The 15,551-nt window shown below is 42.7% G+C and overlaps 1 protein-coding gene across 4 annotated transcripts; it reads right to left on the reverse strand.

The window, feature by feature from the left end:
- Positions 1-2,763: 2,763 nt before the first annotated feature.
- On the reverse strand, positions 2,764-15,463 carry st13 (ST13 Hsp70 interacting protein). Of its 4 annotated transcripts, XM_083780799.1 has the most exons (14): positions 15,338-15,463; positions 14,056-14,189; positions 13,185-13,242; positions 12,984-13,077; positions 11,572-11,642; positions 11,295-11,361; positions 10,990-11,074; positions 10,121-10,231; positions 9,724-9,826; positions 8,839-8,955; positions 5,298-5,355; positions 4,643-4,741; positions 4,542-4,609; positions 2,764-3,956 (listed from the first exon to the last, which is right to left on the reverse strand). In XM_083780799.1, exons 2-14 carry the CDS (start codon positions 14,163-14,165, stop codon positions 3,816-3,818), a joined length of 1,182 nt encoding a protein of 393 aa, XP_083636925.1. In that variant the 5' UTR covers positions 14,166-14,189; positions 15,338-15,463; the 3' UTR covers positions 2,764-3,815. The 4 variants fall into 4 exon arrangements, with proteins under 4 accessions (XP_083636925.1, XP_083636922.1, XP_083636924.1 ...); XM_083780796.1 differs by having other exon boundaries at positions 4,542-4,741; XM_083780798.1 differs by having other exon boundaries at positions 4,542-4,741; positions 14,056-14,182; positions 15,333-15,454.
- Positions 15,464-15,551: the final 88 nt, after the last annotated feature.

The raw sequence follows: 15,551 nt of genomic DNA on the forward strand, positions 1-15,551 counted from the left end.
ATTAAGAGCCATGCAGCAAGAAAACAATATGCAGGCCTAGACAAAATATGAATTGTCTTCACAAAACAGAGATACTTTCATGTTGGGAAAATGAGGAAAACTTTAAATGCCTTGGGTACAGTTCTAGCGCTCGTAATATACAGTAGTATATGTTTTATGTGGTGCTCACAGCTTAAGACAGGTTTGGGGTGAGTCAGCAGCTTTTAGCACCAGTGTACAAAACTATTGTTGCGTGTTCGTCGTCTTGCCCGGCTGCACGATCACCTGAACTGTAGATGAGGATTGTGTCGATGGAAGGAAAAGATATTGGCAAACCACTAAAGCCCTCGACTGTTCTTGCCCTACCTTTGTTACCTCCAAAACCCTGAGAACGCCCCCAGGGCGACACGATTCCAACGAGCCCACCCCCGTCCAAAACAGTTGAGAAACTAGAAAAAGTGCCCTTCTGGGCACAGGTCTCCACCAGGTTATCCACAGATCCGTGCAGTTAGAGGTAAAACACTTTTGGGCCAGTTATAGCGCCACCTTGAGGCTGAGTTGAAATTGTTCATGTGGCATTTCGTCCTCGGCCTAGTGGGAATGTGGGTGCACAATTTCACGGAAATCACGCGATGTGTTCATGATTTGCAGCATTTTGTTTGAAACTGAGCACTCCTGTGAATTTTGGAAGCCAATCTTAACCAATCAGTATGGAGTCTGAGAAATCTGAAAGACCGGTTTGGTTGAATGGCTCTAGAGAGACTGTGTACCAATTTGCGTGATGTTTGGACAAAATCTGTAGGTGTGCTGTGCAAAAACTTGTTTTGCACAAAGCGGCCTCCTGGTGGCGCTATAACAGGCCGTTCTGGAAAGTTTGGGGCAGAGGTTCATGGTTGGCATCCAGGGAGTGTGTGTGCAAAATTTGGCATCGACCAGGTTAACGGTGGCTGAGATTAGCTGGTCACGGACGGACGGACACACGGACGGACGGACGGAGTGCAAAACATACTCTCCCCATGCCTTCGGCTGGTGGAGACAATTACAGTTATCATTTGGGGGTCCCTGGGTGGTCCCTGGGGTTCCCTGAACCTTGAGCCCCCTAAAGACGCCCCCAGGGGGGGCGACACGATTCCAACGAGCCTGCACCCCCGTCCAAAACAGTTGAGAAATGACAGAGTTACCATTTGGGGGTCCCTGAACCTTGAGACCCACAAAGACGCCCCCAGGGGGGCGACACAATCACAACAAGCCCACCCCCGTCAAAAACGGTTGAGAAATGACAGAGTTACCATTTGGGGGTCCCTGGGGGTCCCTGAACCTTGAGCCCCCCAAAGACGCCCCCAGGGGGGCGACACGATTCCAACGAGCCCACCCCCGTCAAAAACAGTTGAGATTTGCACCCTAAGCAAGGGTTTAAGACAGTGGCCAATGGAGAGGTGTCTTACATCTTTTCAGCGTAGGACCCGCCTTCTGAACTTTCACCCCTCACACAAATAATCCAAGAGAGAGAAAAAAACAATCGAGACCAAAGACATAGGTTTTGAGAGAGAAGGCGTTTTGCAAACGAAGGAAAAAAAACATTAAAAACATTTTATTTAGCACATCACATATTATTATTACCCAAACATTTAGTAAGTATTTTGTTTTATGTAGTTTAATTATTTTTTTATTTTTTTAAAGTTTTGTTCTCAATTATTTTTTCTTTTCTTTCAAATCTTATTTTTTTTGCTTGCAAATATATTTTTTTATTGCGTTTTTAATTTGTTTTAATTAAAAATAGTTTTTTGTTCTGTTTAGATTTTTTCTCTCTCAAATGTTTTTCTTTTGTTTGGTTAATTTTTCTTTTGTTTGGTTAATAAAGAGACAAATGTAACTCCATAGTTTTTGCCACTATACTGTATGTGGACAACAATATATGCAGGATACAAAAATAGGCTGTGCATTTTTGCAGCTGTGTGCCTCGATCTACTCATGCAGGAAACGGATTATACTTTAGTACCCTGACCCTTTGTATAGATCTGTTATTTACACAATTTCTTTTCTGTTTTGTATGGCTTCGAATAAATCCGTTGCGCAATCCTTTACCGTTGAGCCAGAAATGCATTTGTCTCCACAGTGTCGACACTCACACAATAATCCTGCTATAACCCATTCTGAACGGGAACCCATTTTGGTGTTAGCATCATGTTATGCTTTAGCTATTTAAAAATCACACCTGTGTGAACCGAGTGGTGCAACTCCCCTCTCTCCCCCCTCCTCTCTCTCTGCTGTCAGATTAGCTTTATTATGGATATCAATGAACCTAGACAGTCAGTAGTTGGATTTGCGTCCAGCAGGTGGCAGCCATGTCACATACTTCTCTCTTTCCAATTTCACGCATGCGCACACCACTCGTGCTCATGACGGTTGACGGATACATGATACACACAGACATTCCTGATTGTAGGAGTGGTTGCACCACTCAAAGTGTAACAAGTTGCTACATGCCATAGCCTCGATGGCCTTACAGGCGTATAATTTATGCAAAGGCTCAATTTATGTAACTTAGATATAGACAGCACTCTATTGTGTACCGGTATATACAGTTTCATTATATAAACTCAGCAACAAAAGTTAACACACTTAACTTTGGTCCATTATTTCTCCACCTTAATAACACCAATTGGTATTGTATTTTATATTGTTTATTTGGTGTATTACCATGTTTTGGTCTTGCTTGCTGTACTGTAAATCGACCTGGATTAAGAGCGTCTGCTAAATTCTTAGTTTAAGAGGAGATCTGAGAAATGTCACAACCATTATGATTTATTGATGTGAAAATTTCAAAAGAACAGTAACATTTTTTTTGCATCTGGAAGATAGACAAAGGAACATGTTATTTTACAACGAAGGTGAGCGGGGAAACGGGGGGGAAAAAATTACAACAAACGAAATCAGCCAAAGGAAAATAAAACAAGTGCTAACCACTGTACAGTTAATTCTCTGTTCCAGATAAGAGAAAGATGGATGACCGTAGAAATGGCTGTAAAATGTTTGAGCTGGTGGCTTAACACAAGCGTTCTCTGTTAGTACAGTAACAGTATAATCAACCTGTAGTTATTAGACAAAGACCCAGGTGAAGGAATCAGTGTGATGAGCAAAAGGGGGAGGGGAAGGGGGGATTTTGTACCCGCGTTAAATCACTGGGTGAATTTGACTTTTTTGCTAAAGTGCTAACAAGCTGGACCCCCAATTAAGATCATTTAAAAGTTGCTGCTTTGCCCCACCTTTCCTCCCTTGAGTACTATAAAAGCTAACTGCATGCCTTTCTTTAGCTCCATTATTATATTATTATTCATGCCCATTAAGCCATCCGCCCTCTCCCCGTTTCACCCATACACAGTGGAATAACTGTTGAGAAGCAATTTTGGGCTTTGCCAAATAGAATCATTATGAACAAAACATCCATTAACCTCTCTTTCTGGACCCCAAGTTTAAGTACTCTGGGACTTAAGACTTGAACTCTGTACTCGTCTCCTCCTCTCCTTCCTCTGTACCCTTCCTTCCTCCTCCTCCTCAAGGGCTGTCTGAAGAGGACGGGACGCGAAGACCGTAAGGGCGCCGCCATGTTGCTCACATGGTGCTCCGTGGAAGGAAAGAAACATGCGCAGTGGGCTTTATGCAGACAACACTTCCTCGTTCAGCTTCCTTGGTCTGCAACTGCGCATTTCTTTCCTTCCATGGAGCACCATGTGAGCAACATGGCGGCGCCCTTACGGTCTTCGCGTCCCGTCCTCTTTAGACAGTCCTTGTGTACCCTTCCTTCCTTCCTTCCTCCTCCTCCTCCTTGGTTCCCTCTAGGGTTGTGGTGGGGCTCCTCCGAACCTTGCGCTCTCCAGCTTGGCGATGAGGGCCATGATCTTGGGGTTGCCCTGGTACTTGGCGATGTTGGCCGGGTTCCGGGCCATGTCCTGGAACGCGGCATTCACCTCTGGGTCCTGGAGGTAAATTTTTATCACTTATTATACAATTTACAATTTAGGCATTTAGCAGACGCTCTTAATCCAGAGCGATTTACATTAATCCAGAGCGATTTACATTAAGCAAGAACAGAAAAGAATGGGAATGCATCACATAAAAAGCATTTATCATGAAACATGCGTAAGCTAAAGTAACAGTGGAATATCTATATAATGAAACTATACATATATACTATACTATGCTATACATACGGTATGTACTATGACGTGCTATGACTACTGGTACATACAATGCAATTATAGTGCTGTCTACATAACAATTATAAAAAGGCAACAATGAAAACGTTGTGTAGCGGTAGCGCATGACATGCTTTGCCATAATTCCACAATAAAAGTAAAAAGTAAACCTAAATGTAAACAGGAATATTTATAGTCAGAATAGACTAAATATCTAAAAGAAACTTAATGAATCCTGTTCATCAACAATGTGACACTTTTATTTAGTTTTGATTATTTTTGTGGATCAGGAACTGGGAAGCTAAATGGATGGGATGTGTGAAAATGCACAGGTGGAAAAGAGGTGGAACTTGTAGTGTAACGCACCTTTATGGCATTAACAATCTCAGGGTCCTTCAGGAGATCCCCAATTCCTGGCATGCCAAAGGGCATACCTCCCATGCCACCGGGCATGCCTCCGGGCATACCCCCCATGCCACCGGGCATGCCTCCGGGCATACCTCCCATCCCACCGGGCATGCCTGGCATACCTCCCATTCCTCCCATGCCTGGGAAGCCAGCACCACCTGTAAGAACGAGAGTTATGTTAAAAGAAATGCGAAATGAGGGGCGCTTGATCTCGTCATCGTACATCAATTTATGTTAGGCGGACATTTGACATTGCTACATAAGGTGCATAAGGTGGTCCCTTATTGGTCAAGCGCTCCCATCAACATTGTGATTGGTTAGCCGATTTGCTCGTTTACATATTAGGTAAGTCTTCCCTTCAATGTCAATGGCGGTTAATGTTTTGATGTTTAATTTACGTCATATTTTGTGGAATTCTGACGCCATTTCTCCGTTCATTGTCGAAGGCAAACATTGAGACGTGTGGGGACAAGATTTAGCGGACATTTGACCTGAATTCCCCTTTCATTGTCAATGGCAAATATTGAGACGTGTGGGGACGAAAGCCGTCTAAAAGGACTAATGGTTTATGTTAAATACTAATAGCGAAGTACACGGTTAATCGTTAATTGTCATGGTTAAGTACAGTAATTGGGTACCAGATTAAGATGGAGACAAAATGTGCTATAATTATTCAACTAGAAGAAAAGCCAACAAACATTTCTGTCTTCGTACCTGGGAACCCTGGGAAGCCGCCAGCTCCTCCACCAGCAGCTTGTCTAGCCTCTTCCTCCTGTTAACAAATATTATTAGTTTGTAATTATATTCATGTAGCACCTGCTAGAGTCCAGTATTGACCATAGGCAGCAGCGGTGGCCAAACGGTTTGCGGAGCGGTCTTGATACCGGAAGGTCGCCAGTTCGAATCCCCGGACCGGCACGTTAAAATTACCACCGCTGAAGTGCCCTTGAGCAAAGCATTGAACCCCTACCATGAAATGTTCTATAAGCAGGGCCTGGCTGTAAACAAGCATCTCGAGCTTAGTCCACTTCCCTGGGTAAACAAAGAACTTTGCTTTGTGACCAGGCTTTTCTTTTCGTAGATAAGTAAGCCTGGGACCGAGGCTAGTATTGACCAGTGAACCACTTAGTGCAGGAACGAACCCTCAAAAAGAGGCTTAGTTTTTGAGCTACCCCCTTCATGACATGGATTGTCACAAGTTTTACTTTTACTGCAAAAGTCATGGAATTAATCCATGAAGTGACTCACCACATGGGCAAACTCCCTCTGAAAGAGGGAGTTCCAAGTAAATCCTCTTGTCATTTTCTACCTGCTGATTGTTTTTACATCATACTTGCACAGATGGACTACAGGTAGTGTGCCTACATCCCAGAACAATCAGAATGCCAATATTTGGTTCTATTGTGAATCAGCAGCCTTTTATATGAGGCCTTAAATAGGCGGAAATAGAACGTTTACTTTTCTGAGCCATATTCACATGTCCTATAGAGCATCGCAGTCCCGCCCCCTTTCATGACGACGCCAGGCCCAAGGAAGCTCTGAGAAGGAAGAGAAGTGGTCACGTGACTGGGCTGCGCCATGACACTTTCATGGACACTTTCATATGGGAGCCAAACTCACACCGGAAGTGCAATGAATACATGGCAGTGAATGGAGCCGGCTGGACCAGCTCATAACAAACATTATTTATGAACAATTGAGACCTTTTGTAAAGTAATCACTTCTGGAAAATAACAGAAGACATATCACAAGTTGTTTTTTAATCACTTACTTTTCCATGTGCACAGTATATACTTTTATCTGATGATCTAAACAGCAGCAGGTATTGTTTCTGGCTCCGAAGTATCGCGAGATTTGGCTGACAGACCGGAAATGGTGGGAAGTCTCGCGATACTACACATCGAAAAGCAACACAGCAGACAATGTCTCACATGTCTTCTGTTATTTTCCAGAAGTGATTACTTTACAAAAGGTCTCAGTCATTCATAAATAATGTTTGTTCATGAGCTGGTCACTGAGCTCTCATTGACTCCAGTGCATTCTGCCAAACTTCCGGGTAGTTTGGCTCCCATGAAAGTGTCCATGAAAGTGTCATGGCGCAGCCCAGTCACGTGACCACTTCTCTTCCTTCTCAGAGATTCCTTGGCCAGGCCCAGGAAATAGTTCCCAATGCATTTTCCCCATAGACATTTCAAAAAGTATTTATTTAAAGACCTTTTAAGCGTCGCATGAAGCCAACTCGAGTTGTGACAAATCATAACAAACACAATATTTTCGACCAAAAATGACAAAGAAAAACAAAACAAAAAGTGTTGTAACCGGCTGTTTTTTTCTACTTTAATTCTTTGTTTGGCCCTGGTCTCTCGAGGGGGCGGGACTGCGACGCTTTATACCGTTTATCAGTGGTAGAATAAAATGTGAGATTGTTTTTTCATATCTTTAAGATGTCCTCGTCATGAAATGGATGGTCAGAAGTTTTAGTTTTACTGCAAAAGTCATGATATGCCAATAGTTGGTTCTATTGTGAATCAGCAGCCTTTACTACAAGGCCTTATTAGAGGTAGAAATAGCCAAAAGCATATAACTACAGTATCATCCAGCAAGCTATTTACTTAGCAAAAGGCATGCAATTATTTAATAAACTTTCTGCACAACAAAAGTGCAGACATGTCCTCATTGTTTAGTAGGAACCCACCCCAAAGCAACCAGAAAAATATCAAGTATTTGTTTCAGAGTCACTTCTAATCCTGATAGATACGGATCCTGACAAATGCAACAAAATGGGCTCCTAGTGTAGCAGAGTGGCTCACAACCTCAGCCTGATGCCCTAAAAGTCAAATATCTCCCCTGAATCACTGGGACATCCTTAGTGGTTAAGATGTTGGCTTTCCACTTGGAAGACCCGGGTTCGAATCCAGGTCTGATCAATTACAGGTTATTGTGGGCTGGAAGCCAATCTTAGCCAATCAGGATGAAATGTGAAAAATCTGAAAGACCCGTTTTATTTTATTGACACACACAGATGAACGGGCAGAGTGCAAAACGTCTCGACCATGCCTTTCAGCCTGGTGGAGACAATAAGGGAATACAATTAGATACCATGTTTTACCCAAACACTTCATATTCATCCTGGTTGCTTTAGGGTCAGAGAGCACTGAGGGGGCAACTGCCCAAACCCCAGAAAAGGGCACGTGTGTGCACATGTACCGTGCACCGCTTTTTTGGGCATCTCACATCAGAAATTACCAACTAGTAGGCCTATGTTCCACAATAACATCCTCGGACAGTAAAATAAGAAATACATTAACATGTAAACAAACATATTTATTCTGGGACTTTGAAGCAAAAGACTAAGAGCAGGTGCCCAAGCACAAAAAGCTGCCCCTGTGCACAAGTACGATGTAAAAAATAACCAGAAGGCAGATTGACCCTCTTTCAGGGTAGGCGTTTCTTGCGGAATGCAGAGATGGTCACTTCATGGATGAATTTTATGACCTTTTCATGAAGAGGACGCCTTAAAGATATGAAAAAACAATGTCACATTTTGTTGATAAAGAGTAGGACCAAAATTACAAGAGAATATTGCACTGAAAGGTCAACTTTTAGCCATTTCCGCCTATTTAAGGCCTTTTATAAAAGGCTGCTGATTCATAATAGAACTAAATATTGGCATTCTGATTGTTCTGGGATGTAAGCACACTACCTGTAGTCCATCTGTGCAAATATGATGTAAAAACAATCAGCAGGTAGAAAATGACAAGAGGATCTTCTTGGTGAGTAACTTCATGGATACATTTCAATACTTTTGAAACTCTGGAAAAAACACCCTAAAGATATGAAAAACTATGTCCGGATTTGTTCTACCCCGGGTAGGGGTATAGTCAACTTTTGGGCTTTTGGTTCCTGCACCAACTGGTCAGTAGTACGGTGTTCAAAATATGCTAGTTGGGGAGAATAATCACCAGGACGCCTTGCTTATCCTAAAAATAATTATTTAAAACGCAGGCATTCACTGAGTACATCTTCCAGCAGTAGGTTGAGGTGGGTCTCGGATAGGAACTGCTTGGTATGGAAGATGGGCGGATAGGAGAGGGGTATGCAGGCACTGGCCCCCAAAAATATGGGTGGCGTGGAGTCAGATCACAAACCAAGCAGTTCCTTCATGAAAGCCCCCCCAATACTACCGAGTTTATTTGTGACAGAGCAGCTCCATCTCTGTGCCACACACACACACACACACACACACAAATCTCACCCTCTGTGCCCGCTCATGTTCTTCCCTGGCTTTCTTTATCCTCTCCTTCTTGTCTCTGATCTCCTTCTCCTCCCTCTTGCGGTCGTACTTGCGTCTGTGCTCGATGATTTTGTTAGCCTAGAGGACAGGAGGGGAGACCTGGTTAATAAATACTACAGCGGAAATTCAGTCTTCAGCTTTGAGTGCTCAGGGGGCAGCAGTCAGGGAAACATGGGCAAGGATCTCTCATTGTGTTAAATGTATTTTTCGTCCTCCGCTCGCTATGAGAGCAGAAAAGGTGAGGAAAGGAATCGAAGATGAAGATGTACAAATTGATAAGAGGGGAAGATTCTCAGTCCTAAAATGCCAAACACTGCCTGTAATGGAAGATTATAATTAACCCCATATAATTCTTATGTCCATCTTGAGACCTTTTACCTGAGCATTGTCAATGATGACATCAGAAACGAATTGACTTTTTTTCTACAAAGTTAAGTACCTAAATGTCGGTGCATTACATTGATTAAAATAGGGTGCATTTTGCAGTTTATAGTTAAGGGACGCAATACGACAATGACCTCTGCATCCACGGGATGCACTACTGTACTGTTTTTTTATTCTAGTTTATTTTGCTAGCCTTAGTTATAATAATCATTTCTTCTGTTAACTACATGAATATAACCACATAACCATATAAAATGAAATGGGAGTCAAATGCTGCAATTTGTAAAAGAAAATGCCACTCATGAAGTGGGACTCATAAAATGTCCCTGGGACTCATCTAAAAGACCATCCCTGCATCCCGGGACTCATTACATTGAAAACCTATTCAATCTATTCAAACATCACTGCATTGACGCTATAATTACAGAGAGATCCAACATGTATCGTATCAGGGTTCTGTACCTTAGGCTGGACTTCCTTCAACAGAGTGCTGGCGTCGTCATCATAGTCCAGTTTACATGCTGTAGCCAAGTCCTTGGCTGCCTCCTCCCAGTTACCAAGGAGCCTGTTAGGGGTGAACAAAGACACACACACACACACTCGCCATTAGCTACATTGATCTCTTCTGAAGATCTTCATTTTTGAAAACGCACACCTGGACTAGAGTGTTGCTGGCTGACAATGAGGCCCCAGTAAAAGAGAAAGAGCAACCTCACACGCATAGCTTTGATGCAAAGATATACAAACGTTCAAACTATTATTTTGACAGCATTGTCTTCATCTGGGTTTAACACTAACCCTATCTTTTCCCACAGCAGATATTGATTTTTTTTTAAAGAGAGCTTGTATAAAAACATACTTGTGAGCTTTCCCCCGCCATTTGTAGGAATGTGCAGAGTCCGGGTTGATGACGATGGCTCTGTCGCAGTCCCTCTTGGCTGCGTTGGGTTTCTCCATCCGGATGTAGACACTTGATATAAAAGACAACAAGTCACCACACCGTGCTAACCTTGACAGATAATGTAACAGAGGTACTGTTACCAACCACAGGACTGTATCATCTCTATTGTGTGCTGCAGGGTTTTGCTTTGCCTTGAATTCTCAAGTTGAATATACTCATGCAAGACAATTCACTTTGAATGTAAAGGGGAAAAAAATAAAACCCCTGGGAAGGTAATTGCTTTTAACCACCTTCAGTCAAGTCATTTTATTCAAATTGGCTCCGAGACATGGACACTTTAAAAGAAATTAGAGAAACGGTTGGATGGCACTTTGTCTTACACCTGCCTTCTAATGAGAAGAACAATAATTAGTCCCTTCTAATTATCCATAATATATAAATTATGGATAACGGTTCAGGAGAGACAGGCCTTTTCGGGAAGGGGTCAGAATACGTTATGGATGGTTATTCATCTCAATTATGGCGATGGCTCAGGGGTAGTAGAGTGGCTGGATGGTAACCGCAAGGTTGCCAGTTCGAACCCGGGCTCCCCCAGAGTTAGTGTCGAAGTGTCCTTGAGCAAGACTCTGAACCCCTAATTGCTCCCGATGTGCTGGTTGGTGGATGGTTTCCGCCGCCATCGGCGTATGAATGTGTGGGTGAATGTAATGCACAATCTATGTAAAGCTCCTTGGATAAAGGCGCTATATACATAAATGCACCATTTAAGTCATATCACCAGCTCTAGCCAGTGCTGAACACCACATTTAGATCTTTGGGGAGCTCACCTGGCCCTCTTGGCATAGAGGATGGCTACAGACGGGTTCAGCTTGATAGCATCGGTGAAGAGGTCCACGGCTTTCTGAAGCTCACCTAATTGACATAAACAGACGAAATAGCTTGAAAACCTCGTATGTCAAAAAACCATTCCTTCTTATGGGAAGGAAAATAGCCACATCTACAAGTTGAAATATGGAGATACAAGATTTATGCCCAACAGCAAAGTTATGAGAATCTGGAACAACCATGGACAATTAAAAGAAAACTGCATAAATAGCAATGCCATTCACTTTTATTGGAATTCTCAACCCACCCTCTCCTAAAGCGTTGATGGCCTCCATCTTCTTCTCATCGGCCTGGTCCATCATCTCCTCTGTTACCTGAAAGACACAAGTTCAGTCAAGTCTGGCCTAAGAATTAAGTAGTAGTAGTTTGCATTACAATGTTGGGATATTTGGTACATGGAAATGTTTTCTATTGAATTAGGCGTTATTTATTGCTTGGCGATAGGCCTATGGGTTTAAAAAAAAAAATCACATTGCTATATTTTTAACCAAACATTAATAATCAATATCAAACAATTTAAAGACCTCAGCCTCAAAGTCTCCCATCTCCTGCGGTTCATCTGTATCTGGTTCAATCACCCCCTCATTGTCGATCTCTGCAGAAGAAACAAGTTGCCATTTTTACTCACACGTCTACAAGAATAATAACCGTTTCAAGTCAATAGCCTCTAGCTTGAGGACAATAACGTTGCACTACTGCAGTGTGTGTGTGTGTGTGTGTGTGTGTGAACACTGGCTTTTACAGCATTATAATTGCATATTATATGATACATTATATTATATTGAAGGTCAGAAATGCCTTTCATTAAATCAAACTTGCACATTGTCAGAGGAATATTGCTGACAGTGACACACCAACTTCAGGAATGTCACATCTATGGCTACATGTCTCAACACTCAGGGAAACGGCGCTGACAAGGAGATTTCCTCAGTGCCTGCATGAACTCAGAAGATATACTGGACAGATACAGACAGTGTGCCACATTACCGCCCTCTAACTGGAGGCCAATTACTTTATGGATTTATGTGGATCTTGAATTAGGTCCCAGAAACCATTTCTCCCAAACCCTACTTCACGCTGTGCTGTGTGTGCGATGAACAAACCTATATCACTCTCCTAACCCTACTTCACGCTGTGCTGTGTGTGGGATGGACAAACCTATATCACTCTCCTAACCCTACTTCACGCTGTGCTGTGTGTGGGATGGACAAACCTATATCACTCTCCTAACCCTACTTCACACTGTGATGTGTGTGGGATGGACAAACCTTTTTTTTTTTTTTTTAAGATATTTTTTTGCGGCTTACGCCTTTTATTGATTTTTTAAGGGATAGATAGTAGGCTGACAGGAAACGGGAGAGAGATGGGGGGATGACATGCGGTAAAGGCCGTGTCGGGTCCGGGAGTCGAACCCGCGGCACACCGCGACTGGATCACCAGTCCGGTGCCCAGACCGTTACGCCACGGCCTGGGCCGGGGATGGACAAACCTATATCACTCTCCTAACCCTACTTCACGCTGTGCTGTGTGTGTTGGATGTACAAACCTATATCACTCTCCTAACCCTACATCACGCTGTGCTGTATGTGAGATGAACAAACCTATATCACTCTCCTAACCCTACTTCACGCTGTGCTGTGTGTGTTGGATGGACAAACCTATATCACTCTCCTAACCCTACTTCACGCTGTGCTGTGTGTTGGATGGACAAAACCTATATCACTCTCCTAACCCTACTTCACGCTGTGCTGTGTGTGGGATGAACAAACCTATATCACTCTCCTAACCCTACTTCACGCTGTGCTGTGTGTGTTGGATGGACAAACCTATATCACTCTCCTCACCCTACTTCACACTGTGCTGTGTGTGGGATGAACAAACCTATATCACTCTCCTAACCCTACTTCACACTGTGATGTGTGTGGGATGTACAAACCTATATCACTCTCCTCACTCTCACAACAGGGAACAGAAGACTCAGTGAAGGGTCCTCGGGTAAAGGTGGGAGAAGGACCACATGGGCATCCACCCTGAAAACAAGAGTCAGTGTTTAAACTAAATAGTACCTTCTTAGAGGTATGCAAACAGACTCTTATACACAATATTTCTATGCAGCACTGAAGTTTATTATCATTACCTTGCATGAACCACCTTCTTGAGTCTTGGGAGGTGCTCGTGGAATCTTGGCCCCCATTCTGCACCAAATTATATTTAAAAAAAAGGCATGAATTAAAATCAATGTAAGTATACGTGATCTCCATAATGGTTCAAGTCCAAAACCCGTGACTTACACAGTTGAATTCATAATTCTGATACTTGTAAAAATGTAGACTTTTCAGTGCGGTTCCACTTCCAAGATCATTGTTCTAGATTTGTGTTAGGGCCGATTCATACTCCTATTTTAGAGCCGAATAAAATTCAGTTCGTCTCTGTAGAGCCTACAATGTGACATCATTTGGTACCGATTTGGTACCGATTTGAACGGGTAACTCACCATAAGTCACAAGACTTGTGGTCACAAGAAAAGTTATCTATTGTTTAATACACCCCTATATATCCCCTGCAACTACAATTATGACATGCACTTTTTCTGTAGCTAGTCTTACAAAACGTTGGACTGATCATCCAAACAGGGGTACATACTTAGTTTAGTCATTGGTTAGACATGGGTTAAGGTTAGGTTTAGGTGTGCTGCCCCGTGGGAGGTTATAGGTTTAGGAAAACTGTCTAAACTAAGTACTGCACCCACCAAACTTCTTGTGCACACCATTACTAGGGGCTAATGTAGAATTGATATTTCTTGCTTAATTTAGGTGCACTGTAATAGCACTATATACAGACCTGCTAATGTAAGGTGAGTGAATTCTTTTAGTTGCATTGGACAGATTTGAGGACACTATTGCACTCTGATGTCAGTCAATATACTGTTCCACTACTACCGACAAAACATCTAAATCCCATCTCGTATATATATATATAAGCACACCAGGCCGTGCCATATTACACACCCTTCCAACCAAATCCTGACGAATCCCATCTCTGGCAGGTGCAATAGAGCAGGATTGGCATCACACATCTGTACAAAGGCCTTCAACTCCGACACTTTCCGTGGGTCCATGTTGGCTCCTCGGAACACTTGGAGCTGCTCATGAAAAACACAACCGAGTGACAGACAATTAAACATAGGCTATGATGTGTTTATACTAGTTAATTGTTAACTTAGTGTGAGACAGACGGGGTTATTTTACGACTCCCACACGTCAGGGAAACAGACGGGTTATTTTACGACGTCAGGGAAACATAGCCAATTTTTTAATGACGGGTAAAAAAAAAAAGGAGTTCCGAGAGCAGAACAGGAAACATTCTGGGTGGGAACCCGTTTTGGAGTTAGCACTATGTTATGCTTTGGCTATTGAAAAATAGCAGATCTACAAGCTCATAGCGCGCCACCGAGTGGCGCGCTACGAGCTTGTAGGTCTGCTATTTTTTAAAACTCGATAGAAACATAGCTTTTTCAGAAAACTGTCAGGATTTAGAAGACATTTATAGAATCGTTCCCAGGTCAAAATGGGTTAAAACAAACAACGGCCATTTAAATAATAATTTACAAGTAAAGTAAAAACACAGTGGATTTGATTATAACGTTAACGGCGTGATGATGATGATGATCGGCGATTCCATCCATACCACCAGAAGCTTCTGGAATGATTCTGCAATAAGACGCTGCCTGGCTGTTTGCATACAGGTCCATGCAGCATACATACCAGGGGTGGGCAACTGGCGGCCCCGGGGGCCACATGCGGCCTCCACCTTCACTTAATGCGGCCCCCACATGTTAATATCAGAATACTGATACAGTATTGATTTCAGCTGTTTCAATTCCAAACATACAAACATGACCTGGTCTTTTTTTTGTGTCCAATGCAATTGGATTTAGTTTGTCAAGTTAACATAACTAACAATGCATTTGAAATGAAATAAAAAAGGTTATTTTTCAGGATTCCAATTAAATGTCAAAAACATAATTCAGGATTTAAATTCAAATATAGCAAAAAATAGCTGATCTACAAGCTTGTAGAGCTTGTAGATCGGCTATTTTCGGCCCTTTGGAGTGAGTGTGGAAATATAGTGGCCCTCTCCATCTCAAAGTTGCCCACCCCTGCTACATACAAACACCGCGCGAGGAGGATCATCATTCGCGATTTAAAGCGCGTCACGTACACATCGTGTTTATTATAACACATTTCGACATTTCCAAACACACCACCGAAATCCAACGGCTTACCCTACCTTGCAGAGGGAGAGTTAAATCTTCTCGACGGAGTGGTTTGGGCAGATAGAGGAAACTGCAGCGGAATCAATTTTTTTTCTTCTCCCACCACACCACGCACACACAACGAAGACAAACACTTCAATGGACGCTTTGATTATTTTTTGCTCGCAGGCGTTTAACTCGGACGAAATGATCAAAACATTTGGGGTCCTGTCTCGCCCCGCGAACACG

Source organism: Protomyctophum parallelum (assembly GCF_964188405.1).
Source record: "Protomyctophum parallelum genome assembly, chromosome: 13".
Classification (NCBI taxonomy): Eukaryota; Metazoa; Chordata; class Actinopteri; order Myctophiformes; family Myctophidae; genus Protomyctophum; species Protomyctophum parallelum.

Excerpts from the sequence above, each read along its gene's own strand:
- st13 (XM_083780796.1), bottom strand. The coding sequence starts at position 14,165 with ATGGACCCACGGAAAGTGTCGGAGTTGAAGGCCTTTGTACAGATGTGT. Across the intron at positions 9,827-10,120 it reads TGGCGGGGGAAAGCTCACAA|GCTCCTTGGTAACTGGGAGG; the intron begins GTATGTTTTTAT and ends CACCCCTAACAG. Across the intron at positions 3,957-4,541 it reads AGATTGTTAATGCCATAAAG|GACCCAGAGGTGAATGCCGC; the intron begins GTGCGTTACACT and ends ATTTACCTCCAG.